At 47.8% G+C, this 18,540-nt stretch overlaps 11 protein-coding genes across 11 annotated transcripts; 9 read left to right on the top strand and 2 right to left on the bottom strand. All coding sequences in view use genetic code 12, as the record gives it.

Moving 5' to 3' along the window:
• Window positions 1-972: 972 nt before the first annotated feature.
• Window positions 973-2,445, top strand: CXQ85_003001 (deubiquitination module subunit; the record flags this gene model as incomplete). The annotated part of the gene is made up of 1 exon (XM_025486657.1): window positions 973-2,445. One exon carries the CDS (start codon window positions 973-975, stop codon window positions 2,443-2,445), a length of 1,473 nt encoding a protein of 490 aa, XP_025344207.1.
• Window positions 2,446-2,533: 88 nt separating this feature from the next.
• IPL1 (aurora kinase) lies at window positions 2,534-3,460 on the bottom strand (the record flags this gene model as incomplete). Its single annotated transcript, XM_025486656.1, has 1 exon — window positions 2,534-3,460. The coding sequence occupies one exon, from the start codon at window positions 3,458-3,460 to the stop codon at window positions 2,534-2,536; it is 927 nt and encodes a 308-aa protein (XP_025344206.1).
• Window positions 3,461-5,259: 1,799 nt separating this feature from the next.
• On the top strand, window positions 5,260-7,185 carry SAC7 (Sac7p; the record flags this gene model as incomplete). Its single annotated transcript, XM_025486655.1, has 1 exon — window positions 5,260-7,185. The coding sequence occupies one exon, from the start codon at window positions 5,260-5,262 to the stop codon at window positions 7,183-7,185; it is 1,926 nt and encodes a 641-aa protein (XP_025344205.1).
• A 194-nt stretch (window positions 7,186-7,379) lies between these two features.
• Window positions 7,380-8,486, top strand: CXQ85_002998 (uncharacterized protein; the record flags this gene model as incomplete). The annotated part of the gene is made up of 1 exon (XM_025486654.1): window positions 7,380-8,486. The coding sequence occupies one exon, from the start codon at window positions 7,380-7,382 to the stop codon at window positions 8,484-8,486; it is 1,107 nt and encodes a 368-aa protein (XP_025344204.1).
• Window positions 8,487-8,983: 497 nt separating this feature from the next.
• Window positions 8,984-9,670, top strand: CXQ85_002997 (nucleoside monophosphate kinase; the record flags this gene model as incomplete). Its single annotated transcript, XM_025486653.1, has 1 exon — window positions 8,984-9,670. The coding sequence occupies one exon, from the start codon at window positions 8,984-8,986 to the stop codon at window positions 9,668-9,670; it is 687 nt and encodes a 228-aa protein (XP_025344203.1).
• Window positions 9,671-10,997: 1,327 nt separating this feature from the next.
• On the top strand, window positions 10,998-11,702 carry CXQ85_002996 (adenylate kinase family protein; the record flags this gene model as incomplete). Its single annotated transcript, XM_025486652.1, has 1 exon — window positions 10,998-11,702. One exon carries the CDS (start codon window positions 10,998-11,000, stop codon window positions 11,700-11,702), a length of 705 nt encoding a protein of 234 aa, XP_025344202.1.
• A 515-nt stretch (window positions 11,703-12,217) lies between these two features.
• Window positions 12,218-12,943, top strand: CXQ85_002995 (adenylate kinase family protein; the record flags this gene model as incomplete). Its single annotated transcript, XM_025486651.1, has 1 exon — window positions 12,218-12,943. The coding sequence occupies one exon, from the start codon at window positions 12,218-12,220 to the stop codon at window positions 12,941-12,943; it is 726 nt and encodes a 241-aa protein (XP_025344201.1).
• Window positions 12,944-13,376: 433 nt separating this feature from the next.
• RAD3 (TFIIH/NER complex ATP-dependent 5'-3' DNA helicase subunit) lies at window positions 13,377-15,755 on the top strand (the record flags this gene model as incomplete). Its single annotated transcript, XM_025486650.1, has 1 exon — window positions 13,377-15,755. One exon carries the CDS (start codon window positions 13,377-13,379, stop codon window positions 15,753-15,755), a length of 2,379 nt encoding a protein of 792 aa, XP_025344200.1.
• An 84-nt stretch (window positions 15,756-15,839) lies between these two features.
• CXQ85_002993 (uncharacterized protein) lies at window positions 15,840-16,770 on the top strand (the record flags this gene model as incomplete). The annotated part of the gene is made up of 2 exons (XM_025486649.1): window positions 15,840-16,667; window positions 16,705-16,770. 2 exons carry the CDS (start codon window positions 15,840-15,842, stop codon window positions 16,768-16,770), a joined length of 894 nt encoding a protein of 297 aa, XP_025344199.1.
• Window positions 16,771-16,852: 82 nt separating this feature from the next.
• CXQ85_002992 (uncharacterized protein) lies at window positions 16,853-17,512 on the bottom strand (the record flags this gene model as incomplete). Its single annotated transcript, XM_025486648.1, has 1 exon — window positions 16,853-17,512. One exon carries the CDS (start codon window positions 17,510-17,512, stop codon window positions 16,853-16,855), a length of 660 nt encoding a protein of 219 aa, XP_025344198.1.
• A 230-nt stretch (window positions 17,513-17,742) lies between these two features.
• On the top strand, window positions 17,743-18,540 carry RVS161 (amphiphysin-like protein; the record flags this gene model as incomplete). The annotated part of the gene is made up of 1 exon (XM_025486647.1): window positions 17,743-18,540. One exon carries the CDS (start codon window positions 17,743-17,745, stop codon window positions 18,538-18,540), a length of 798 nt encoding a protein of 265 aa, XP_025344197.1.

The following is an 18,540-nucleotide window of genomic DNA, read 5'->3' as shown; positions in this document are numbered from 1 at the left end:
TGTTTAGTATGAGCCAGCGTATTTTAAGTCACCTTTTTACTTCTTCTTGCTTCACTAGGGGACCATTTGTACTAGTATCTATGCTCTCTCGTTGGCCTAAGTAGTAAGCCAACTCAAGGTGAAGTAATAGTTTCGCTTTCCCAGTCACTGCTCTCCTTGTAAGGATGAACTACTATTTAAGAAGATTTTTAATCTCCCTCTCGGTTTCTTCTGAATCAATAATACCACAAGCTTCCTCTTTGTTTAACTGTCTTAGCCAGATGTCCAACAGTGGCAGTAGAACTACAATACTCCACCAACAGTACTCATCTTTCAAGGATTTCAGTCTATCTTTAATTTCTAAAGTCATTCCAACTTGAAGCCTTCGCTTTACTATACTTTCTGAGCACTCCACTGTAAGTGAACACCTTTTGACTAGCCACATTACACTGCCTACTTACTACAGTAGTAGGAACAGTATATCCCCATCAATCCACCAATAGTGTCCCAAATTTCCCACTTTTTTCCTTCAAAACAATCCACACAGCCTCTAGAACCTCACTTAACCCACTTTATTCCTTCCCTTCAATCCCAAACTGCTCCTTCCCAAGCCCTTACTTCCAGTTTGCAGCCATTCTTCGCAGTACTATAAAACGCCTCTGAAACACCCACCAATCCCCACCAAAACGCCTTAAAAATACAAAAAAGCAACCATACTACCACCCCTCCACTACCTGGTCACACATCCTGCCTCTTTTAAATATTTTTCTAATCCACTGGGCCTTCCTTGGAGGTTCCACCTTCCTGTTACCATCACACCCGTGCACCATCACCAGCCATCCTGAAAACCTCACCTTCCAACTACTCCAACACTTCTTCATAACAACTCTCCAGAGAAGCGTACGTGCTACTGTTCCACCTCCATTTCATTCACGTCACCTTCCCCGCCCTCCAGAAAGACAACCCCACCCCTAGCTGTCTTTCTAAAAGAGTATGTCCAAAAGTGGCCGCGACCTGTCCAGAATCGTTACTCTTGATAGCGTTCGTTCTCTAGCGTCTCCAGTCAACCCGTCTAAAGCTGTGTGGAAGGACTTGGGCGTTTATTTGGACAAGAAGCTCGACTGGCATTTGGACACAAAGACAAACTCGTCCACGGCGGTTTCGTCAAACACTTTACTATACAACGCACTTTCGGATTCGTCCTACTTATCCCAGGTCTCCAAGTACCAGATCTGTAAAAGCTGTGGCAGGCCCATTGGCGAGGATTCTTTAACTACGCATTACGAGCGGTGTTTGGAAATGAAACAGAAGAAGGCTGATGCCGAAAATGGCTCTTCGGCTGCGGCTGCTACCAATAAGAGAAAGAGAGGCAGAACGGCCATTACTGATGCTTCCTCGGTGGATTCGTCCAGAATGGCTCTGCCGGCTCCTGCTACGCCTTCGGCTTCGCTGGCGCTGCAGCTGAAGGACCAGCCTAGACCAAAGAAGAAGTATAAGAAGTCTCAGATGCAGAAGGAGAAGGAAGCTGCCAACGCTGCGGCTGCCGCTGCTGCTGCTGCCGAGGCTGCTGCTCAAAGAGCTAATAATCAACAAAAGAAGAAGAAGCAGCAGAAAACCAAGGCTCCTACAAAGGCCAAGGGCCCTGTTGATGTGGAGAAACAGTGTGGTGTGCCTTTACCTATGGGTGGTTTCTGTGCTCGTTCGTTGACATGTAAAACGCATTCTATGGGTGCTAAAAGAGCAGTTCCTGGTCGTAGTGCTCCGTATGATGTGTTGCTACAGCAGTACCAGAAACGTAACCAGGCTAGAATGGCTCAAAACAACGCTTTGGCTGCCCAGAGACGTGAAAACGCTCAGCTCTCAGGCATGGCCGGTGTTGAAGGCGCTGAAGGCGGCTCTGGAAGCCTCCCTGTGGTGCTAGATCCCGATGAAGAAACACATTTGGTGTTGGAGGGTGTTTCCAAGAGTGCTCCTGTGCCTTTGGAGCGTAAGGTGATGATTCCAGCCAGAAACAGACACCGTTTCCTTAACATGCGTGAAGCCTATGCTAATGCTTTAATTACCAATGGTGCTTCGGCTGCCGATACACTGGCTTCTTCTGGAGATCTCACGCTAGCTAACCAGGCCATTTCGGGCTCAATTGGTGGTCTTCAAGGAAGGTGTGCACTTGTCAATGTTGATGCTAGTCCCAACTCTGAAGGTGCTACTTCTACGCAAAGCAGTGCTGCTATCCCAGGTGAGCTTTACCATGTCAGAACAGCGCTGAAAGCCATTGCCACGACTGCTCAATACAACTACCAGCAGCAAAAGCAGTTCCAGCAGCGTGTGTTTGAACTTCAACAGCAACAACTCAAGCAGAGACAAATGCAACAACAGCAGGCACAGCAAAGACAGCAATCGCAATCGCAGCCTGGAGCCAAACAGCCCCAACAGCAGCAACGCCCTGTGCCAGCTCAGTCCCTGTAATGTGGTACCGGTGGTGGTGTGTATTATATATGTATAATAGATGGCCCAGCGGGCCATTTTCTATTGATGCAATTCATTCGTAATATCGTTATTTGCTCCAGTGAGCTTTATGCTTTTCCATCCACGGATGGCTTGCCACGTCTGCCAACGAAAGACGTTGTCTGGGATTTTTCTGTAGAAGCTGAGTTATGAAATCAGCTGCTTCTTCGCTGAGGAAACTGGGGATCTTTAGGTCAACCCGGGCTATTCTTTTATATGTGGTTCCCTTATCGTCATCTTCAAATGGCGGCCTGCCAACCAAAAACTCGTATGTCAAAATGCCCAACAGCCAGATATCCACGGCAAAATCATGAGAACGGGATTCTACCATCTCTGGAGAAAGGTAATCTAGCGTACCACACACTGTAAGCCTTTTCTGGGACAATGGGTCCAGTTTCACGGACCAGCCGAAATCGCTAAGCTTCACCTCGCCCATATCCAGCAATAAGATGTTTTCTGGCTTGATATCCCTGTGAATGACGTTGTGGGAGTGCAAATACTGGAGACCTGACGAAACCTGGTAGATATACCTGGAAGCTGTTGTTTCGTCAAACCGGCGCCGTGTCTTAAGAATCTGGTACACCTCCCCGTACAAAGCGTACTCGAGAATCAAGTAAACATTCGTTTCATCGTAAAAATACCCATAGAGCCGTGATATGTTTGGATGCACCAAGTCTCTCTGGATCTCTATCTCCCTCCTGAGGTTCTTTTCAAGCTTCAAATTGACCAAATCCTTCTTGCTCATGGCCTTGATAGCACACACAAGGCCCGATTCACGATGTTTCACGCAATAAACCTTGCCTAGCTTGCCCTTTCCAAGCACCTTGCCAAACTCGAAATCAGCCAACAGAAGTGTCTTGCATTTTGGAGGCGTTGTCGGGAGCCGAGAATTTGTATCGACAAACGGCGACTTCCTCTTCTCACTAGGACGCTCTGTATTAACCAGAACCTTTGAAAGAGGACGTCTGGGCAGCATTGGCAGGATGTTGTGGAGCTTTAAAGAGCTCGTTAACTATGGGGGGCCAGATGCTTATGTAGTGTGGTGCACGGGTCTTTTGCCAGAAAGCGTAAACAAACAAAAAAACCGTTCCTCCCCATAGTCTGCGCTTAACTATGGCACTGTTGTTTCTAAGTATGGAACTCTCCCACAGAGGCTTAACTGCCATATTGAGGAGAAGAGCTGGCCATGGTCTATTCTTAGCCAGACAATGCTTGGCCTTTGGGAATTGAGTTTACCCAACTTTCTATTTTTTTGGTGGTTTGAGTGGGTTTCTGGATGTCTAGTGTTAGTATGTAAGGAAGGAGAATGGGGTAGTGGTAATCTAATTGAAGTGGAGAGGGGGGATTTTTAAAGGACGGGTATAAAAGGAGATGGTTTTCCTGGTGATTTTCTTCCAAAAACAGGTAAGTCCAAGAAGTCTGACTTCGTTTGGTCCCACCCTCTCCCTCTTTTCGCAGCCATTAAATAGGCCCCTCTGTGGACTATAAAAGGCACCACAACTGCCCCCAACTGATTCTTTTTCTGGCCAATTTTGTCTCCCTCCCTCTTCTAATTTTTCAACAACCTCTCTCTAATCCTCTGGATGCTTCTCTCAACCAACCAGTGCCTCCTCTGCTCCCTCCTCTTCACCTCAGTCCACCAACTCACCCCCCTGTCCACCAGTCCACCCCACCAAGGCCTTCTCCATCTTTTCTTTTGTTCCCCGCGGTCAAGGACTGTGTCCATAAGATCCAGTGCTCGGTGCCCGTTGAACGCTTTGTTCGCTGGCGGTTTCATGCATCACAACGCCTTGTAGGTTGCACTTTTGATGACCTCAGAACCCTAAATAGCCCTGAACGCAGCAACCCACCAGGTTGCCACTGGGAGCTTCGTGGTGAATTATTTGCCTTTGAATTCTCGTCCTTTAGGCTCTTTCCGAAGAAGGTACGACGGGATCACCTCATCGCATGAAAGACGTCATCTAGACTGATCTGGGGGCATTCCAGGCACATAATAAAGCTTATTGTGGAGCCCACCGATTGGGTCCAAATGGGACCCTGGCTGATTCTGTAGGTTTTGCTGAGCACGGAGAGTCTTTAGTTGCTCCGTCTTGGGAACTGGCCTTGGCCTGTTACTGTGGACTAGGCCCACTTGTGGTCCCCTCCTCTTGCAACAACAACAAACACCAAGGCCAGGCGCCAGCCTGGCCTTACCAAGTCACTCAACTGTACCCTTCTGCCTTCCGCTTCCTGTAGGTACTTACCCCAGAAAACGCTGTCTGTCCATATGGAGTCTGATTTTCATCCCATATCTACAAGAGGGATAGTGCTTGCAGCAAGAAAAGCTTCTGGGTCCAGCACACCCTTGCTACCGCAAAAGAGTATATGAAGCAGGAAATAGCTAGTAGTATTTTTATTTATACCATCCTGTCATCCTTCAATCGCTTGTTGGTGTAATTGTGGCCTAAATCGCCTCCCAGTCCACGTCCAGAAGCCCAAATTTGACCAAACGGCTCGCCGCTCTCGCCACTTCCCACGTCAACTCCAATTACACCACTTCCCTACAAAGAAAAACCGAAAAAAACACGCTTTCTTCCAACTTCCCTCAAAGTAGTAGGTGGAATGCATTGTCTTCTACGCCTCGTCACTCTGGATACGCGCACCCGTACACCAGACACACAGCCATTTATCAAACATTTCCCACAACCAGAACCCCTACTACACCATCACCAACCCTCCAGTTCCGGCGCCAAACCTCCATTTTCCACTGCTCGTCCTGCCAATTCGCTGCACGCTATGTCCCACTCGGCGTCTCCGACGAACCGAGGCCTGATTTTCGGCTGGGTCAAGAATTTGAAGAGAAACACGTTACTGAATGACTCTGTCAATGAGGTTTCTGATTCTGACGTGCCTCTGGCCGACTCCAAGTCTCCTACTCGTTCCGTGGCTTCTCATATGAACGCTCCACACGCGTCTTCATTGCCTGCTGCGGGCCAAACTGCTCTGCTGTCCCATCATCTGGCGCATAGTTTCAATCTTGGCTTCCACCATCTGCCACTGCATCACCAGCACCATCAACACCACCATGCGTTGCCTGCTTCGCCACAGGGGGCTATTCCGTTTCCTCATCATCACCTGCCACACCACCATCTGCCGACGCTGGACTTTTTGAGACCTTTGTTGCAGCATAAGCTGAGGTCTACCAATAATGTCAATAGGGTGCGTTCCAACTCCAACTCGACCAACCCGGCGCTGCTGTATGCCAATTCAGACTTGCGCCAGCATAGAGATAGTTTCTTGCAGAACAACCCGTTGGTGGATGAAAATAGTAAGTACTTTGGCGTGCCGTTGGCGGAGGCCATCTCCCAGGCCCTGGCCAAGATCTCCATCTTGGGAGCCACTGCCGTCTCCAAACTGGCTGCTGACGATGTACTTCACTATGGCCGCATCCCTGTTGTGGTGGCCAAATGCGGCGTGTACCTCAAAAAGAATGGTCTTTCTGTAGAAGGCATCTTCCGTGTTGGAGGGGCCTCCAAGCGGATCAAAGAGCTACAGATTATATTCAATTCGCCTCCTGAGTTTGGCAAAAAGCTTTCTTGGGACGGCTACACCGTTCACGATGCTGCCTCCGTGCTCAGGCGGTACCTTAATGCGCTTCCTGAACCACTCATCCCGCTACATCTTTACGATGAGTTTAGGGATCCGTTGAAAGCTCGTCCTAGAATCATCAAGTACATGCGCTACAAGGCCAATAATCCGCAGAAAGTCTTGCGCAGCGGCCAAAACACAGCGCCCCAAACTCCCAGCACCGAGTTCCCTCAACCACCTAAAATCGTCGCCAGCGACCCTAGCGCCACAACTAATCCTATTGAGTCGCTGACAGAAGCACTCCAGATTGATGAGGATGAAGAAAAGCCTAATTCCAAAGACAGAACCAAAAGCCCGTTGGATGAAGGCGGAGCGCCAACTAAGGCCCAACGAAAAGCTAGAAATTACAAGAAGCTCACTCGTGACGTGTACGAGGCGATAGATGAGTATAAGGAGCTTCTAGATGACCTACCGCAATTGCTGAAGCAGCTTCTCTTTTACATTTTGGACTTGCTTGCAATGGTACAGAGCAATGCCCATGAGAACCTTATGCTGCCGAGAAACTTGGCGGCCATCTTCCAGCCCTCCATTCTTTCACACCCAAACCATGATATGGATCCGGAGGAGTACGCCCTTTCACAGTCTGTTGTTGAGTTTCTCATACAGTATGCCTACAAGCTTTTGCCAAACCAAGAGCAGTCGTCACCAGAACCAACCATACCCCTAGACGCGCCACCGGCGAGTGCACCCAAGTCCCCTGAGGTGGCCAAGCCAGCAGCTTCTGCCTCGTGGGCTCATTTAAACGCACGCACATCTGGTAGACAACACAGCCAATCGCTACTGTCGCCAAACCCAGACGACTTAGACCTTATTGGCTTCCGCAACAGCACAGCTTCTGCCAAGGGAGTCACGCTTTCGGACACAGAGCACGATTTCGCTTCTGCAAGCAGTGAGGAGGACTATGTCTCTGACGCTGGACAACGGCTCCCGAGACGAACAGATGCGCCCAACTTACTTTATGTCGTGAATGCTGACGCTAACGACGATGCTGCCAGCGGCAGTGGGGGCTACGAATCACGCGGGTCGTCGAAAATGTCGCCACCCATCATCGTCTCTGAAGCACACAGTGGATAGAAGCGTGTGAGATTAACTGCCCGTGGTTGGTTTTAAGGGCATGTGTATGTGTATGTAGATTATAGTTATGTGGAGATACAGTATTTTTGCAACCAAGTACACGTGATCGTGCACGTGCATTTTTTCGATATGAGAAACGAAAAAACACCTTCAACAGATTGACTCTTAAATCTGGAAACCAACAAATAACAACCATGTCTGAGGAAGAAAGATCTAATTTAAGCGGGGAAGAAGAAGAGGTTGATGACTTGTTTGGAGATGACGATAACGAGGAAACAACAACCACCTCCCAAAGACCTATAGTGACTGGTTCAGATGATGAAGACCAGTCCAGCTCAGAAGAAGGTGAACCGAAATCATTGAAAACATCCAATTTGACTTTACCAAGACATCCAGTTTCACATAAACCAGAAGGAGACGTTTTCACTATAAAAATGCCAGTTTTCTTAAACGTTGAAGCCCATCCATTTGACCCTAATGAGTTCAAAGAGAGAGTCGCCAGAAACGCCGAAGAAAGAAGCAAAATGGAGTTGGACGCCAAGCAGCTACAGAACGACCTTGTTGCTGAAAAGCTTCTTAACGAAAATACCATCAGATGGAGATACCTGAACAGTGGAAATGATGAGATTATCAAGCAGTCGAATGCACACTTTGTGGAGTGGGACGACGGACTGGTTTCGTTGAAGGTGGGCAATGAGCTTTTTGATTTCAAGAGTCAGCCTATTCTTGATAACTTTTTGGCCAGATCTTACGTGGAGCACGAGGTTCTACAAAACGAAGCAGCCTTGACCAGATCTGCCAACCTTATACCGGCATCTACCTTCACAGAAACACACCGTCGTTTGACGCAAGCCGTCAAGACGATCCAGAAGAAGGATAAGATTTTGAACACGTTGACAGAAAGAGATCCTATGTTGAAACAGAGAATGGCAGACGAAAACGAGAGAAAGAACCTCAAGGCCAAGAGACAGTTGGAACAAAAGCGTCGTCTACAGGAAGAGAGATTGGGCAAGGCCGAGAGCCCTGTTCCAGGCAGGTTTGGCCAGGAATCGGCTTACGAGCGTTTTGAGAGAGCTTATGGTGCTGATGAGTATGATGATGAGGACGATTTCGTCGCCAACGACGATGAAGAGTTGGAAATTGACGATGAAGATGCCGAGGCCGAAGAGGAAGAGTTTGAGCGTGGTGCTGAGCGTTTGAAGAACGTCAAGGATACCGGTGCCGAGAAATACAGAGAAGAGTCTGAGGAGGTGCAGAGGAAGAGAAGAAGAATTATCGACTCTGACGATGACGAGGAGTAACAGTGTACTATAGAATAGATAATGGAATGACGTGGGGTTGTAGGTGGACATTAGTGGGGGGGTTGTTATGCGTTGATAGAAGGTTAGCATACCAGCCAATGAAGGTGGATTGCCTGAGCAGTAAAGACCTCTCAAAGCTCTCCAAGTATAATCAAAGAAGCACTGAGGTGCTTCTTTATCCCGTCTAAACCTTCCTAGCCCAAAACCTACAACTGCCTTGCCATCATTCACTTGCTACCACCGGAAGTCCATATCACATGTCTCCAAACCACCACCACCACCACCACCAACAGCCGAAATCCAAAAAAAGCAACTACCAAACCAAAAACCAGTGAATACCAGCTTCCCAAAGAACCTAATTTTTCACTTACATTCCCCCATCCCAAACTCCCCAATCGGCCTGTGACAAGTCCACATACTTAAACGCTTCGCACAGTGGATGCAAATTAACTTCCCCATACATACTAGTCTCTTTTCCACCCAGCAAGCCACACCCAATGGTTCTAGCCAAACAACTCAGACTCCTTCTCCTCGGAGCCCCCGGCGCAGGCAAAGGCACCCAGACGTCCAGGCTTCTTAAAGCGTTCCCCACGCTTAATGCTCTTTCCTCGGGCGATATCCTTAGAGCCGAGGTTGCCAGAGGAACTCCCTTGGGGTTGGAAGCGTCCAAGCTCATTGAAGAAGGGAAACTTGTTCGTGACGATACGATGGTGGGTGTGATCAAGAACCACTTGGTGGCCAACGACTGGCTCAATGGCGACAGTTCGTGGTTGTTGGATGGGTTCCCTAGAACAGGCAACCAGGCTAGAGACTTGGATAAGGTGTTGAAGGAACACCATGCTGATATCAATTTGGTGGTGGAGTTGGAGGTGGACCAGAAGTTGATTCTTGAGAGAGTGGAGGCCCGCTGGATCCATGCTGCTTCGGGAAGAGTGTACAACTTGGACTATAATCCGCCTAAGGAACCGTATAAGGATGATGTCACGGGAGAGAAGTTGGAGAAGAGGGCTGATGATACGGCCGAGGTGTTTGGAAAGCGGTTGGATAAGTACAACGATGAGATTCTGACGCTTCGGGAGTACTATAAGAAGAAGGGGATCTGGTTTCCTGTTGCGGGAGAGACGTCGGATATCATCTTTCCGAAGATCAAGGAGTTGATTGAGGGGAAGTTTGACAGGGCATAAATCAATTTTGGCCCGTCAGAACAATTTTGGCCCGTTAGGGACAAAATTGACCTTGCCCTGGGCCCCACTGTAGTAGTGGCCGTCTGATTTATCCAATTGCATCGTGCGGGTGAAGTACCCTATGAATTGATTCCCGCTGAACGTTATATTTTCCAGGGAAACGCCTGAACGTTTTCACTCACTTCAGATAAACCTTCCCATCATTATATCCATTTATTAGAGAAGAGCCCGAGGAAGATGAACTGGGCCCAGTCAGGCGTCATCGATGGGTAACTGCCACATCTATCTGACCCAAAAAGTATTCTAGAAAGTACAACGTTAATGAATTTAAGATTTTGAGAGTGAACCGTAGGGCATTGAGTTGATATCTGTGTGATGAAGGTAGGCTGGTAGTAGTAGCCATAGAGAGTATAAGCAGTCACAAGGAAGTATGTAAGTCGTCAATTGATACTCCAAATGCCCAAATAATGCCTCTGAAGACCAATAAATACCTTATTAATGTTTGTTCACCCTCCCAGTGGCTTATCTTCCTCCATCAACTCATGCCTTCTACAGCTCCATACATCAAGTACTCTCCATCTACGACTCCCAATTACACTTCCTGTTAGTAACCTAATCACATCCTGTAACCCCCATTCCACCCTCTCCAATCACACTGCATCTAAAGTACTCATCTTTCCACCCTCCACCTCTGGTTCCCCAGACATCAACACTTTTCGCAGCCAACCAGTACTACCATCCATAAGGCACCAACAGCCCCACCAATTCCCCTCCCCCGCCCTCCAAATCACCAGAAACCAATTAAACCTGCTCCTCTCCTTCCTCTAATACTAACACCATCCCTAAAACCACCCCTCCTTCACCACCTCTTGCCCTCCCTGTAGCCGTTTCTCCCACTAGCCAATACAGCACAATGCACCAGTGCTTATCTTAGCATCACGTCAATCAGGGGCACCAGCGAACCCCAGGAACTCAAAAATACCAAAAGAAAAACCCTAACCAAATAAACTTTATTTAAACTTATTTCCATATATAAACCATCAATATCACTGTTTCTGTTTATTCACCACCCACTCCATCCTCACTGGTTCCCTCCATATCACACACTTTAAACCCCCACACTAAACCTGCCAAACCACCCAGTGGCCCGTTTGAGCCAATAACAGGCCATTTGTAAATATCCCATCCGCTACCCCTCTTGTCATCCCCAGTGCCATTTTGGGAATGCCCCGTCTTCCTTCACAGAAGTCCCGCCAACTATAAGTAGCCAGGGGACCCCAAAGGCTTCGTCTTCTTTTTTCTATTTTTCACTTTCTTTATTGTAGTGATGCTGCTTACGAAAGCAATAAAGCTTGCTAAACCAGTCAGGCTTGTTCTCCTAGGAGCGCCTGGCGCTGGTAAAACCACCCAGTGTGCTCGCATCATTGATACTTTCCTGGGCTTCTCGTCACTTTCGCTGAAACATATCTTTAGGACTGAAATTGATAGGGGACTGCCTTTTAGTTCGTCTGTGAAGAAACTTATGGAAAACGGGTCGCTTATTCCTGACGATGTGACCATGTGCTTGGTCCAGAACTACTTGTATGAACACAATTGGTTCAATACGGCTGGCAATTGGGTGTTGCATGGGTTGCCAAGGACCAAGGCTCAGGCTGTTTCTTTGGACCGGATCCTTGACAGTAACAAGATGGGCGTTACTATTGCAATTGAGATGAAGGTGGACCAGAGCCTTATTCTTGATCGGGTTGCGAAAAGATGGGTTCATCCGCCTTCTGGCAAAGTCTACAATTTGGAGTATGATCCTCCAGAAGTGCCGTATAAAGATGATGCTACGGGCGAGCCATTGATCAGAAGGGACGACGATAACGCTGTGTTGATGCAGCTGCGCTTGGACCAGTATAACGAGGAGATTGAGGAGATTCGTCTGTACTACCAGAGAAGAAACGTCTGGCACGAGGTGGAGGGTAAGAGCTCTGATATCATCTTCCCGAAGATCAAGGATTTGCTTATCCGCAAGTTTGGCCAGGCCTAGAGACGTTGCAGTCATGTCCCACGAATCACGACGTTACGATAACGATATAAATGAACGACGTTTGAAGATAAAGAATTCGGAATCAGTCAGTAGAGGACGTTTGCTCTTTGGAATCTTGTTGTAGAACGGGGAGTTCTGGTGGCAGCATAGGCAGTGGAAGTGCAAGAGACAGTGTTGCCAATGGTCTATACCAGGCATTTAGGTGGATTCAAGACATCTTCATTCTATTCGGAGTCCCTGGGTCGTCTATTGAACCTGTTGTGCCTGGATACCTGGTGGATCCTGTTACTCAGTCCCACCAATGGAAGGCATTGGACTGCCTGCCACCAGAAACCTACCAGAACAGCCCATACCATAAAATACAGTAACAGCAAGGCACACTGGTATAAGGTTCCGCTCCCGATTGCCTTATCGCTGTGGGTGCCACTTCAAGCCCCCACCTTCCTTCACACAAATGGCCTGGTCTTATAAGACCCCAGGGCAATTGCTACAAGATGACTACCCATTGATCTATTATGAAGCTTGCAAAACTGATTCGAGTGCTTATTCTAGGAGCTCCTGGTACTGGAAAGGCCATTCAATGTAGGAAGATCAATAGTGCCTTCCCTGCTATAAGATGTCTTTGTGCTGGAGACATTATTCGTACAGAGATGCCAAGAGGGTCTCTGTCTAGCTTTCTAGTGACCAGACTCATGGAAGAAGGACGGGTTGTTCCTGATGATATGATGATTGCATTGACACAGAACCATTTATTGGAGAAGGACTTGCTCAGTACATACAAGTCGTGGGCGATACTGGGTATTCCAAGAACAGAAAACCAGGCCATAACTCTAGATAAAGAGTTGAAGCGTCACAATGCTGGGGTGAATATGGTTATTGAGTTGGATATTGATGATGAAACGCTTCTCAAGCGAGTCCAGACAAGATGGATCCATCCTCCTTCAGGCAGAGTATACAATCTCAATGATAACCCGCCAAAGGAGAAACTCAAAGATGACGTTACTGGCGAGCCGTTACAACAGCGTCCTGGCGACGTAGCTGACTTGTTCATGCTGCGTTTGAGGGAGTATAGAGAAGAGGCCGAGAAGATCAGGAATCACTACTCGAAAAGAGGCATTTACCATAAAATCCATGGCCAGACGACCGAAAACATGTTCCCTAAAATCAGAGATTTGCTAGCCCTCAAGTTTGGCAGAATGGACCCTGCAAACTTTGACCTGGAGAGTCTCCAAGGAAGGTGAGACAGGATAAGATGGAGGTCTGGTAAGTCCAGGAAAGCAGACTTTTTGAATTTCCAAACGCCATCTATATAAAGAAGAAAAGATAACTTTTTACCTTCACTACTTTTTTACCCACCTTCTTCTCTCCATCTTCTTCTTCTGCTGGTCCACCCATATAGCCCTTTCGCAGCCACTGGGAGAGCCTGCTTTAGTAAGAAACAACCCCTCCGCCAATCGACCACCAGGGCCAGGAAAAACTATAAATAAGACCGGATTCCCACTTTTCAAACCCCCCTGATCAAAATTTCAACCCCCGTTTTCCCCTAACCTCCTTCCTTTACCCCCATTCACCACCTCCCCTTCCCCAGCCGCTCCTACACATCGCACTATCGCAACCCAAATATCAACTACTACATCAACTCCAGATCCATCCCTCCCTGCCAGCCCTTCATCCATGAAGTTCTATATCGACGACTTGCCGGTGCTCTTCCCGTACCCGAGGATCTACCCTGAGCAGTATGCGTATATGAGCGACATTAAGAAAACGCTAGATGTTGGTGGCAACTGTATTCTAGAAATGCCTTCTGGAACAGGTAAGACTGTTTCGTTGCTTTCGCTTACGGTGGCGTACCAGATGCATTATCCTGAGCATAGGAAGATTGTTTATTGCTCTCGTACAATGTCAGAGATTGAAAAGGCGCTTATTGAGCTTCAGAAACTCATGGACTTCAGGTCTGCTCAGCTAGGGTACGTTGAGGACTTCCGTGGTTTGGGGCTTACGTCGAGAAAGAACTTGTGCTTGCACCCGGAGGTGTCTCAGGAACGTAAGGGTGCTGTTGTGGATGAAAAGTGTCGTCGTTTGACCAATGGCCAGCTTAAACTGAAGCTTGAGTCTGATGGTGTGTCTCAGGAACAGATGATCCAGAACCCAGACCAGCTAGGGTTGTGTTCGTACCATGAAAAGTTGAACGACTTTGATCAGCATGACTTGTTGCCTCAGGGTGTGTTTTCTTTTGAATCTTTGCTTGAATACTGTAAGAAGGAAGGTACATGTCCGTACTTCACTGTGAGAAGAATGATTTCGTTCTGTAATGTCATCATTTACTCGTATCATTATTTATTGGATCCAAAGATTGCTGAGCGTGTTTCGAAGGAGCTCTCTCGTGATAGTATTATTATCTTCGACGAAGCGCATAATATCGATAACGTCTGTATCGAATCGCTATCGCTTTACTTGACTGACGATACTATGAAGAGGGCGTCGCGAGGCGCCAATAAGCTTGCGGATGCCGTGGACGATATGAAAGCCCAGGATTCGGAAAAGCTACAAAACGAATATGAAAAGCTTGTGGAAGGTCTTCGACAGAATGAGATTGCTCGTGAGGAGGACCTATTCATGGCCAACCCAGTGCTTCCGAAGGATCTCTTGGATGAGGCTATTCCTGGAAATATCAGAAAAGCAGAGCATTTCATCTCCTTCTTGAAACGTTTCATTGAATACTTGAAAACAAGAATGAAGGTGCTTCATGTCATTAGTGAGACTCCGGTTTCTTTCCTACAGCATCTCAAGGAGCTTACGTTTATCGATAGAAAACCATTGCGTTTCTGTTCTGAACGTTTATCGCTTTTGGTCAGAACGCTAGAGCTTTCTGATGTTGAGGATCTTAACGCCTTGAAGGATATCGCTACATTCGCAACGTTAGTCTCCACCTACGAAACCGGATTCCAGCTTATCTTGGAACCATTCGAGACAGAGGGTGCTACCGTACCCAACCCCATTTTGCATTTTACCTGTTTGGACGCATCGATTGCCATTAAGCCTGTGTTTGATAGGTTCTCTTCTGTCATTATCACTTCGGGAACAATTTCTCCTTTGGATATGTACCCTAAGATGATGAACTTCCAAACCGTCATCCAAGAGTCCTACACTATGACCTTGGCCAGAAGATCTTTCTTGCCAATGATCGTCACCAAGGGTTCTGACCAGGTCTCTATCTCATCCAGGTTCGAGATCAGAAACGATCCATCGGTGGTTCGTAACTACGGTTCCTTGCTCATTGAGTTCTCCAAGATCACCCCAGATGGTATGGTTGTTTTCTTCCCGTCCTATCTCTATATGGAGTCGATTATCTCCATGTGGCAGAGCATGGGTGTGCTTGACGAAGTGTGGAAGTACAAGTTGATCTTGGTGGAGACGCCCGATGCCCAAGAAACATCTTTGGCTTTGGAAACATACCGTAAGGCTTGTTCTAACGGCCGTGGTGCAGTTCTTCTTTCCGTCGCTCGTGGTAAGGTGTCGGAAGGTATCGATTTTGATCATCATTACGGAAGAACTGTGCTTATGATTGGTATTCCTTTCCAGTACACCGAATCCAGAATTTTAAAGGCGCGTCTTGAGTTCATGAGAGACCACTTCCAAATCAAAGAAAACGATTTCCTTTCTTTCGATGCCATGCGACACGCCGCTCAGTGCTTGGGACGAGTCCTTCGTGGTAAAGACGACTACGGTATTATGGTTCTTGCGGATCGTAGATTCGCCAGGAAAAAGAGCCAGCTTCCTAAATGGATTGCCCAGGGTCTTTATGATTCTGATACAAACTTATCGACAGATATGGCGTTGGCCAATGCCAAGAAGTTCTTGAGGTCGTTGGCGCAGCCCACTAACCCTGAAGATGCCGAGGGAGTGTCGGTTTGGGACCTCAAGCAGTTGGAAGACCACCAAAAACAGCAACAAAAGAAGATTGATAAGAGAATCGAAGACGACGAAGCAGCCGACGACAAAGGAGAAGACGATTTCATGGATCTTGACGATGCTGATCTCGAGCTTCTCTAGAAAAGTTGTAAAATTCCTGCATATACAATACAACATATCAACATGGATCCCTCCTCGGTAGTAGTATCCCATTAATGGCTCTCCATGGCCAACGAGTACTATGCAATCATTCTAGAGTTATCTCCTCGAAAGATTAATGTTGGGTTTGCTGGAGAAGCCAGTCCTCTGGTTTCCATTCGCCCGGACACCCCATTATGGGAAAAGTTCCAACCTCCATATGAAAAAGACGTTTACCCCAGATTCTTTGATCTTTCTTCACATTCATTGACCAAAGAACAAAAGGAAGAGCTCTCTAGTGTTCTTAAAAACGACAAAGCGGATTCTTTGATTCTCGAGAAGTACCAGCATGACAGCCAAAACGGTTCCTTCACGTTCTGGGAACTGGACGGGTTCCGTGCCCTAGGACGTCTAATGAAGTACGTGGTTGTTCGAAACTTGATGGTTTCGCCATGTCATGTGAAGATTATGGTGCTTGATAGCGGTGCTTCTGCATTGGAGAAGTTCCAGCTATGTAGTGTGCTTTTGGGACCTTCTGGATGTGCATGTTCAGTGTACTTCATTCCACGAGCTTCGTGTATTTCTATGGCTGCCAGCGTGGAAGACTCTGTGGTAGTGGACTTTCAGTGGCTGGAGTGCCGGATAAGTGCATTGAGTGAGTTGAGAGTTGTCAAAGAGAAATGCGTGGAGACGTACTCTGAAGAGACGGCTTGTTATAAGATGTTGAGGACAGTAAGTGATGCAGAAGAGGCCAGGGAGAAGGTTAATGAAGGCCACTTTTTGTCGTTTAAGGGCTTACCTGAAGTTTTGGAGCTGTTGGTGGAGGAATTGGCGGTAGATGTACGTCCCAAGATGGTCCAGAACCTTGTTTTTACTGGTGATATCGCTCTGTCGGTGGAATTGCAGCGGTCGCTTGTAAAGGAAGTTCAACTGCTTCTTCCCAGACTCACAGTCTCAGGAAAGTACTGCCTTGGAGCGTGGGCAGGCGCCTCGATCTACTGTTCTACCTCGCTTTTGAAACACGACATGAACGATTTACGTAATAGGGAGGTGACGAGGGAGAAGCTCCGTAATGGGAAGTGGAAATCTATCTTTATTGGCTAGTTCTCCTCGTCATGAACATACTTTGCCCAGTAGTACCGTTTATGGTATTCTTTGGAAGATAAGCCCCAGGCTAACCCTTTTACCGTATGATGCCACGGTTCTTGCTCGATCATAATCTTGGGCCCGTACTCCGGCTCTAAAGCTATTCTATCGAAATCCTCTGCCAATACGTGCAACAAGACGTTCTCGTCAGTTTTGTTAGCCGGGTCAAAGTCCCAGCATCCAGCCATTGGCGCCGCTGCAGACGCCATCACAAGACCAGCTTGGGGCATCAAGCACGAGAAATCAAGCGGTGCTGAGTCTGGCAATAACGGCCCCGTCATGTGTGGCTCAATAGACGAGGTGACTTCAGCCTCTTCCGGAACATAACCCTCCTGGGGCAAGCCAGGCGAGAACACCTTCGAAGAAAACGGCGAAGAACCAGTAGGAGACGGCAGTGGCGAGTAGCCCTTCAAGCTCTGAAGCTCAGTGCCAAACATCTCCTCCTTCTGGCACTTCCACAGCTCAGTGACATCATACTCCTCCGGAGAAGCCTCCTCTGGTGGCTCTGGCGAATAGAACTTTGGATTCAAAGTTTTTGGCGGATCCGGCCATTCGCTCTTCGGCCTTCCAACGGTCCATGCGCCAGGAATATTTGGATGGGCAGGCGTGGGCATCTTGGGAGAAAACATGCTTTGTGGAACAGAGAAATGGTTGCAAAAAAGGCTTACCCAAAATGTAAGCCTCAGAGCAACGAGGGAAGTCACGTGCCGCGCGGGCTACAGTGTGAGCCGGCCCGCAGTAACCGTCACTCCTAAGTGCGAAGAAAAAACCGTAATCGCCTCCACCCGAACAACAAAACCCCCATTCAATTCCCCCTATCCATAACCAACAGATCTATATTACAATGTCGTGGGGCGGTTTCAAAAAAGCAATTAACAGAGCCGGTGGCGCTGTCATGGTGAAGGATGTTGATAAGACCATCGACAAGGACTTTGACATGGAGGAAAGGAGATATAAAGTGCTCAAGACGGCGGGACAGAACTTGCAAAAAGCTTCCAAGGGATACTTGGACTCGCTCAGAGCGGTGACAGCGTCGCAGGTGACCATTGCTGAGATTGTGCTGAACTTGTATGAGGAGGCCAGACAGGGAGGGTCAGTGTATGCTAACGTGGGACAGTATTACATGCAATGTGTACGGGAGCTAGACGAGGAGACGGTGAAGCAGGTGGACGGACCGTTCCGAGAAACGATTTTGGACCCCGTGACGAAGTTTGCCAGTTACTTTACTGAGATTGACGAGGCTGTCAAGAAGAGAGCTCACAAGAAAACCGATTACGACCAGTGTAAGGCCAAGGTGAGACGGTTGATCGATAAACCAGCCAAGGACGCTGCCAAATTGCCCCGTTCCGAGAAAGAATTGGCCATGGCTAAGGATATCTATGACGAATTGAATGAGCAATTAAAGAGAGAGTTGCCCCAGCTTATTGCGTTGAGAGTGCCATTCTACGATCCATCGTTCGAGAGTTTGGTCAAGATTCAGTTAAGATTTTGTACGGAGGGATACTCGAGGTTGGCCCAATTGCAGCAATACTTGGACCAGGCGTCCAGAGACGATTACGCCAACGGTGTGTTGGACGGCAAGATCGACGACATGTTGCTACAGATGAACTCCTTGAGTATCACCAGCTTGGGACAGAAGTAA

The sequence above is a fragment of the Candidozyma haemuli genome (assembly GCF_002926055.2).
Source record: "Candidozyma haemuli strain B11899 chromosome Unknown D_2014730914, whole genome shotgun sequence".
NCBI classification, from domain to species: Eukaryota; Fungi; Ascomycota; class Pichiomycetes; order Serinales; family Metschnikowiaceae; genus Candidozyma; species Candidozyma haemuli.
Note: the sequence above shows the minus strand (reverse complement) of the source record. Positions and strands in the feature narration are given on the sequence as shown.